Source organism: Monodelphis domestica, chromosome 5, assembly GCF_027887165.1.
Source record: "Monodelphis domestica isolate mMonDom1 chromosome 5, mMonDom1.pri, whole genome shotgun sequence".
NCBI lineage: Eukaryota > Metazoa > Chordata > Mammalia > Didelphimorphia > Didelphidae > Monodelphis > Monodelphis domestica.
Genome location: NC_077231.1, coordinates 26,850,273 through 26,858,717, shown reverse-complemented (window position 1 = coordinate 26,858,717; position 8,445 = coordinate 26,850,273). Strand labels below are relative to the sequence as shown.

The following is an 8,445-nucleotide window of genomic DNA, read 5'->3' as shown; positions in this document are numbered from 1 at the left end:
GTCTCCTCCGTGGCGGGCTTCTCCGCAGCACTTGGGCCAGGGCCAGAACCCTCTCCATCCTCCCAGCCGGCTGGCACGTCCTCACAGGGGCTCGCCCGGTTTAGGCGAAACAGGTCCAGCCGGCGCCGGCAGCCCGGGCGTGGAAGGGGAGGAGCTCCGCCCTCCATGCCCGGCCCTCCCCTCTCCTCAGGGCCTCCAACCCATCCAGCCAGCCCAGCCAGACCTACCAGTTAGCAATCGAGGAAGCTACATCCGCCAACAGGATTCCGGAACGCGGGCCTTCCTCCGGACACACCCAGCTATCGGGGCCTCCGGGGTCCTCGGGGCTCGGGCCCGCCCTTGCCCCACCCCCCACGGACTCGTCCCCGCCTCCTGTGCATACGGGTTATTGCCGCGATTCCCTCTGGGAGGTGTAGTTTTCCTTCTGACGGAGAGGGCGGGACGCTCCCTTCTCTCTTCCTCCCACTTCCCACCAGCCCCGCCTTCCCGCCGGCCGACCAACTCTTCCCAGCGTGCCCGGCGTGTGGACAAGCGTGTATGGAAAGGCCCTGGGGCCTGACTTGGAGGGCGCGAGGCATGCCGGGGGTTGTAGTCCACATAGTGCCGCATATCGCTGGTGGCCCGCGGTGGCGGAGACTCGCCATCCCAGAGTGCCCCACGCTGTAACCCGCGCGCTTGCTCGCTCGCGCCTGCCCGCCCGCTCGCCCGCCCGCTCGCGCTTTCTCGCTCGCTCGCTCTCCCTCCTCCCTCACGTACCGCGGGGGCTCCGGCCACAGGCGGCGGCGGCGGCGGCTGAGCAGGAGGCGACCGCGACGGCGGCGGCGGCAGCAGTAGCAGCACCGGCGGCGGCGGCAGCGGAGGCGGCGGGAAGATGTCGGGCGAGGACGAGCAGCAGGAGCAGACGATCGCCGAAGACCTGGTGGTGACCAAGTACAAGATGGGGGGCGACATCGCCAACCGTGAGTGCGGCCCGGGGGGCTGAGGCGAGCGGGCGGGCGGAACCCAGCGGAAGCGATTCCGTGGCCCCGGGGCCGCGGCTGCGGCCGCGGCCGTGCGGAGCGGCTGGCCAGGGGCCGAGCGTAGGGACCCTGGGCGGTTGGGGCGCCGGGCAGTTGGCAGCGAGAGAAGGGCGCGCCCCTCTCGGGCTCCGGGGGCCTCGAGGGAAACGGCGCCGGTGCTGGGGGGTCAGGCTGGCCTCCGCATCTGGCCGGGGCGCTGGAGCCGGCCCGGGCACGTGTTGCCCAGTGCCCCATGCGGGGCTATGCCGCCGCCACTGACACCAGCTGCCCCGCCACGTGCTTCGATGGGGCCTTTTCTTCTCCGCGCCTCCGCCTCCCGAGGGGGGCTCCCCCAAAGCTCTGGGCTACTGCAGCCAGCCCAATGCCCCTGAGCGGTGTTCCAGCGCGCTCCTCTTTCCTGCCCTTCCCCCAGCTCCCCCCGAGCCATCCCAGGGACTGCCCGTATTAGCTTCCCTTTCCCCGGGCACTGACATTTCCTTGGGGCCATTCTCGGAGTCCCTCCGCACTCGGGCTGCGAGCTGAGGACAGGCAGGTGGAAAGCTGCTTCTGCTTTCCCAGCCCAGAGAAGTTTTTCCCTTTCTTTGGCTCTTGCTGACTTTGCCAGTGGTTGTCCCCTAGTTGTCCCTGCTGCCGGGCAGGTGTCTCCATTCTCCTCTCTCCAAAAGCCCCTTGGACTCTCACAGGACCCCTGACCACACTTGGGAGAGCAGCACTGGCTTTTTCTTTTGTTCTGGTGACTTTCGATAGGGAGGTGAATTGGTACTGTCTCTAGTACTTAATCCTGGCCTCAGAGACATCTCTCAGATTACTGAAAAGGTGGCTCCAGATTGGGGTTTGAGTATAATTGGAACCCAGACACTGGTTGCTTCTCTTAAGATCCATCTTCTTGTACACATTAAAACCCCCTACTAGGGTGTTTTTAGAACTTTTTGTAGGGTTTGGTTCTTTGAAGGTTAGAGGATGAAGAAAATGATTCACTCCACCTGGTTCTATTGAGTGTTTAGAATTCTCGGCTGCTTCTGACCCATGTGCTCAGCATCTAATTTCATTCAACTTTTTCGTAGGAACTTTGGGAGGAATGGGGAAGCTTTTGTGCTTACCAACACACACCTAATTTGAAGATATCCGAAGATAGAGGGAGGCATTTAACAAGGCATCAGTCTCAATAGTTAGCTCTGGCTTCTTTCTGTTCTTGATGCCTATAAACTGCCTTTTAGTTTGCTTTCTTCTGCATGGGTTCTTTTTAAAGTTCATAAACCCTATCCTACTACATAATCAAAGGTGCCACCCACCTAAGTAGGGATGGAGTAAAAAGGTCAGGCTGTAACTGCACTTGTCATTAAGTCTGTTCGGTTCTGACTGAAAGTTGTTTTTATAAAGGGAAGGATATAGTTTACTTTTGGGGGGAGGCAATGTCTAGGTTTTCTAGCAGTTTTTATGGGATGTGAGACCCAAGGGCATTACTAAAATTGAGGGGCTCTATCTCTACCTTGTTTTACCAAGACTGAAGTGGTGGGATTCTAAGTAAGGTACCCATCTATCCTACCAGGAGTCCTTCGGGTGGTGGTGGAGGCATCAACCTCCGGTGCATCAGTGCTGGGTCTGTGTGAGAAGGGTGATGCCATGATCATGGAAGAAACAGGAAAGATCTTCAAGAAAGAAAAGGAGATGAAGAAAGGTAACCAGCGCCCTCCCCCCTAGTTTTCCTAAGTTTCTCCTGAACTCATATGACCAGAAACTTAAGTAATCATCTCTGGGGTTGAAATACTTTGGAGTATAGGTGGGGCAGGGGACCCAGAGACCTGTCTTACCCAATTCAAAGTGGCTAAGCCTGGGTGGAGGCTCTGGTGGAGGCCCTATTCCCATTTGGCTTCGGGGTACTGGAACTAGGGAAAAGCAGGCACTAGGGCTGATGGTCACTTTTTTTACAGGTATTGCCTTCCCTACAAGCATCTCGGTAAATAACTGTGTCTGTCACTTCTCCCCCTTGAAGAGCGACCAGGACTACATCCTCAAGGAGGGTGACTTAGTAAAAATGTAAGTTGCTGACTCGTCAGAGGTTCTCCCTCTCCTCAGCTTTGGTCCAGTCTCTCTTTCCCTATGGTACCAAGGCTGATCCCAGAGCCCCATGTAGGGGCACGTCATTTGTGGAATTATGTTCATAACACTGTTCCATCTGTGTTTTTTAGTGACCTGGGAGTCCATGTGGATGGCTTCATTGCAAATGTGGCTCACAGCTTCGTGGTTAATGCTTCTAAGGTATGTAACTTGACCTTGAGGAGGCTCTCCTTGTTTGGTTCAAAAAGGAAGCTGTGTGGGTGTGACTGCATCGTCAAAGTCCTCCCCCACCCAAATCCAAGCCATTAAAATATATAGACTTCTGTTTGTGCTGGCAGAAAAACTAGGGCCTTGTTTAAAGTACCCCTTCCCTAAGTTCCTTCTCTGATCTAGGAAGAAAAAGGGTAGCAATTACATGGTCACAAGGGTCTTGCTCAAGGGAAGGTACTGATTGCTCCTCTTTGTTGCAGGGCACCCCAGTGACAGGAAGGAAAGCAGATGTGATCAGAGCAGCTCACCTGTGTGCTGAGGCAGCCCTTCGTCTGGTCAAGCCTGGAAACCAGGTATGGGACATGCTTCATAAGATTGTATCAAGGCTTGTGCCTTCCCTTCTCTTCTGCCCCAAAATGAACTGATTCTGAACAGTTGCCTCTTGAGGCAAGGTTTCTTAGCCTTGGTTCTCTGAGGGCCTTCCTGAAACCTATTCAGCCACTTTTGTCTGTCTCTCTTCCTTTTTTTCCTGCCACCTTTATAGCTTTGCAATCTGTTGCTTTCCATTTTCTCTCTTCATTCTTCTTTCTCATCTGGTCCATATCTGAAATGAACAGCTTGATGGGAATTTAACAAATGTGGCTTTAGGGTTCAAGGATCATAGGATTGATAAGAGAATGAAAAAGTAAAAGGGCATGGTTCTCAAAAGTAATTCAGCAACATCTTGGGGTCCCTTGAACCCTTTCTTCCAGGAGACTATTGTCATACTACTTAACATTTTTGTTTCTAATGTGACAAATATCAACAGATATTATCGATATAAACCAATGTTCTTTCAAAGGTCTTCAAAATTTTAAGAATATAAAGGGGTCCTGAGACCAAAAAAGTTTGAGAACCAGTGCTCTAGATGAGTTCCTATTTTTTTCCTTGCTCCTCTCTCTTGGTGTTGGCAAAGTGCTGAGACTTTTGACTTGTAAATTTTTGCCCTCTTGCCCTGATTTTGATCTTGTGCTTTCTAGAACACACAAGTTACAGATGCCTGGAACAAAGTTGCCCATTCATTTAACTGCACACCAATAGAAGGTGAGATTGTGGTTTAAAGGGTCTATGTGTCCAGGATGAGTGTTCCACTGGGAGATAAGACTCTCTTCTGCCCCAGAGCAGACACACCTCAGTCCTGAGTTCATCTGTACAGCTCTCTTAGAAACTGCTGAGGGGCGGGGATTCTACTTCCTCTTTGTGATACCAGGTACTAAAGTCTCACTCTTCCCCATTCTCCTTATAGGTATGTTGTCCCACCAATTGAAGCAACATGTCATCGATGGAGAAAAAACCATCATTCAAAACCCCACAGACCAGCAGAAGTAGGTCCAGACTTTTAAATCTTTCCATGTTCCTTCCTAGACTCCCTAACTCAATAGTTAATCCTCTTTTTCTTCTATTCCCAACAGGAAGGACCATGAAAAAGCTGAGTTTGAAGTCCATGAAGTCTATGCTGTGGATGTTCTAGTGAGCTCAGGAGAGGGGAAGGTGAGCTTCCTTCCAGAGATAGAAAGGGAGCAAAGGTGGAAGTTTCCTTCCATTGTTCATGAAGAAATAAAGTTTGGCTGGAGAAGGGCTCAATTAGAGACTTGTCCCTTGTTTCTTTTGTAGGCTAAGGATGCAGGACAGAGAACTACCATCTATAAGCGAGATCCTTCAAAGCAGTATGGTCTGAAAATGAAAACTTCCCGTGCCTTTTTTAGCGAGGTGGAGAGGCGATTTGATGCCATGCCATTCACTCTCAGGTACCTATCCTGTCGGGGACAAACTGGGGCTAGGAATGACTCAGACCCTGCCTGTACTAAACACCCGGCCTTCCTGGGATCCATGACCTGCCCAGGCTTGCCTCCCTCAAGCCAAAGGATTAGGGAGCAGGAATGATGATTCCTGAGTTTGGGATGAGAGAAGAGTTTTAGGGTCTGATGCTAAGAAGACACTCTTTAGCTCTTTCTCCAAATCTTTGTCCTCAAAGTTCAGCTCAGGTACACCTCTTTCCTGATCATCCCAGCTGTCATTATACTCTCCCTCTTCAAATTACCTTATATTGGTTGTGCACCTGTTGTATGACCCCCATATAAGCTCTTGAAGGGCTTTATTATTGTCTTTGTGTACTCGTCACCCAACATAGTGCCTTGAATGAATTAGGAGACTAGTTCTTGGTTGAATTATTGAAAGTACAGTTGGGGTGGGAAGGGTGCCTGAATCCCTAAATCTTCTCAAATATAGGGCATTTGAGGATGAAAAGAAAGCCCGGATGGGTGTGGTGGAATGTGCTAAACATGAGCTACTACAGCCATTCAATGTTCTCTATGAAAAGGAAGGTGAGTGTTGGCACCTCAGGGCTTTTACCAGCAATGATATGTTAAATTCTTGGCTCTTATGCCTTGACTTTGGGGTGGGATTTTCAGCATATCTGAGAGGGATAGCTCGCCTTCTATCTCCCTTTCCCTCACTTTTTTTCCTTCTTCCATAGGTGAGTTTGTTGCGCAGTTCAAATTCACAGTACTGCTCATGCCCAATGGTCCTATGCGGATAACCAGTGGTCCTTTCGAGCCTGAGCTCTACAAGTCTGAGTTAGAGGTCCAGGATGCAGAGCTTAAGGTCAGTAGTGGTAGGAAAAGGGAGAGGATCCAACACTTGTATATGTCTGCTGATCAGGAAGGAGAAGACTTAATGGGATTCAGGATAGGAAATGTTGAGTGTCATCTGCTTGCTTTCTTCTAGGCACTCCTTCAGAGTTCAGCCAGTCGGAAGACTCAGAAAAAGAAAAAAAAGAAGGTTAGTTATAATCCTTTTAGATTGGGTTCATAACAGTCATCTTGATTATGATTGTCAAGGTAATACTTCACTGAAAGCTGGGGATTGGGTGGGAGGCAAGGGATTCAGACTCTAGTTAGCCTTACTAGAAAACATTGGCCGGTTTGTCTCTTTGTGCCCTAACCCACCAAATTGACCCAGACACTAACCCAGCCCTTTAGAGGTTTTTAGTTGTCCTTTCCATTCCAGGCCTCCAAGACTGCAGAAAATGCCACCACCGGGGAAACAGTGGAAGAGAATGAAGCAGGGGACTGAGATGGTTTCCATCTCCCTAGCCCAATACTCCTCCCTACTTCCCCTCCTACTACACCCTGGGCTCCACCAAGAGCGGTTCATCTTTTCCACCCAGGACCGCTGGCAGAGGCGGGAGCCTCTCCCCCATCCCAATCCCTACAACCAACCCTCCTTCCAATGACTACCAGCTCCAACTGACTCTGGCCATGGGAGGCTAGGGCTCCTGGCCATCGCAGACTACTTTAAACAGAAATAAGAAATTGAATAATAAAATCAGGAGTCAAAACCTGTCTTCAAGCCCCTCTTTCTAACTTTTTGTATTGCTCTCTGCTCGGGCAAGGTTGCCCAGCTCTACAGGGAGAGGCAGATGGCCAATCTAGCTCCACTGCCTCCCCTGGAATTTTTTACTCTCATCTTTCCTATTGTCCGTATCTCATATTTGTCTGGGGTGCCAGCCCCTTTCTGCCTCTTCCAAGTCTTTGTCTTGCCTCAAAATGGGGTTGGGGAGGTGTCTTCCTCCATTACTCATTTTAATTCTTATGTAGCAGAATCTTATTCAGATCCAGGCTGTCTGGCCAGGCCCCTCCCATTTTGTAGGAGCGGGAGCCTAGAATTCACCTGGGATTCTCTTCTATTGAATGGATCCTCTTGTTTAAATTTTTAGTTTTTGCAAGGACAGGATCCATTTGTTTTCTCACAAAACTATAAAGAAATGACCCTTCCTGACTCAGCCTTGTACCTGGAATTGCCCATAATTCTCAATCTAGAGGTGAAAGCCCCATCTGCCAATGTGGTTCCCATGTGTGGTGCTCTAAGGGTCCTCTCCTGAGAGAGAGAGGGCAGGAGTCAGGGGAGCTGATTGACTCTTAAGGAGGGAGCTCCTCCTTTCAGAAGCTGTTGACTTGGATTGTACAGATTCTTGGGGCTTGGGAATTGTGGGAGGGGTGGTTAGTATGTGGGGTCTTGTCTTGGGGAGCTGGGGCTCCCACTAACTCGTGGGGTTTTTAAACGCAGTGAGATTGCGTCAATAAAAGAAATTGGATTTGCTGATGATTTTCTGATGTGCCATTTGTAATGCTGCTCATTTGGTGATGGGTTGGGGGGAGGGGTGGCCTGGGTAGAAGATGTATCTTGGGTAAACAAGTTCCAGTGAATTGGAACAAGTTCCCTCTGATATGATAGCTCCCCACTGTCCTAATAGGAGGGCCATTTATGCCATCTTAAGTTATATTCTGTTCTCTTTGGGAGCGATGAGAGTAATAAAAATCCCATTCATTTCTCTGGATTAGAATTTTAAGATTTGTCTGTAGGAAGTGGGAGATTTATAGTTGTTTAATTTTTCTGGAGTGGAAATGTACCTCTGGCTGAGTCCATTTGTTCACAAATAATAGGATTACCCCAACCCTCCTTCCAAGGAATGTTCTGTTATTTTTTAAAAAATAAAATTGATAAGTAATATTTGTGTTGAGTGTATGGATGGATTTGGTTGGAGGGAGGGCAGCAGGTAGATAAGGCTTTGGCAGTCGCACCACGTTCATTAACATGCCAATCTGTGAGTAAGACCTTCATGCTTGACCCATTCTACCCAACAGAAATAGCTATGATCTCAATGAGAGCATGGATAAAAGTTTCTGAGAAGCCAAGAAGGATGGCTAATTGTTGGATGACAGAATCTAGATCCAAAAAGATCCTGACAAGCTAAAAATTATCAGGTGAGGTTTACACTAACAGGAAGAATAAGTCCTATTTTTTCACTTGGGATTTTATTTTTTTACATAACTATGATCAGAAATTAATGGGTCTAGTGTACAGACATCCAACTTGCCCCTGTCACATGCCTAAGAAGTCCAATTCAATTCTGGATCCAACATTTTTTGGAAAAGCATTGAACAGAATTGTATCCAAAGGACTGCAGCCATAATGATGAGAAACCAGGAAACATGGCGTGAATAGTTGAGACAACTAAAGATAATCCATAGAAGACAGGGTGACTGTCTTGGGATAGTAAAAAGAAAGGTATTTGGAATCAACTGAGGTTTTCATCCTGGCAGCAACTTAGAGGGCC

At 49.4% G+C, this 8,445-nt stretch overlaps 1 protein-coding gene across 1 annotated transcript; it reads left to right on the top strand.

The window, feature by feature from the left end:
- The first annotated feature begins 581 nt into the window (after positions 1-581).
- On the top strand, positions 582-7,838 carry PA2G4 (proliferation-associated 2G4). The gene is made up of 13 exons (XM_001363534.5): positions 582-959; positions 2,569-2,697; positions 2,951-3,056; positions 3,209-3,278; positions 3,548-3,640; positions 4,307-4,370; positions 4,573-4,651; positions 4,739-4,817; positions 4,941-5,074; positions 5,556-5,650; positions 5,803-5,930; positions 6,054-6,107; positions 6,336-7,838. Exons 1-13 carry the CDS (start codon positions 872-874, stop codon positions 6,399-6,401), a joined length of 1,185 nt encoding a protein of 394 aa, XP_001363571.1. The 5' UTR covers positions 582-871; the 3' UTR covers positions 6,402-7,838.
- The last annotated feature ends 607 nt before the right edge of the window (positions 7,839-8,445 follow it).

What these genes read in the sequence shown, in the direction of transcription:
- PA2G4 (XM_001363534.5), top strand. Translation starts at nt 872, where the DNA reads ATGTCGGGCGAGGACGAGCAGCAGGAGCAGACGATCGCCGAAGACCTG. An exon ending in GCCATGCCATTCACTCTCAG is followed by an intron (nt 5,075 to 5,555) that starts GTACCTATCCTG and finishes TCTCAAATATAG; the next exon opens with GGCATTTGAGGATGAAAAGA. An exon ending in TCCAGGATGCAGAGCTTAAG is followed by an intron (nt 5,931 to 6,053) that starts GTCAGTAGTGGT and finishes GCTTTCTTCTAG; the next exon opens with GCACTCCTTCAGAGTTCAGC.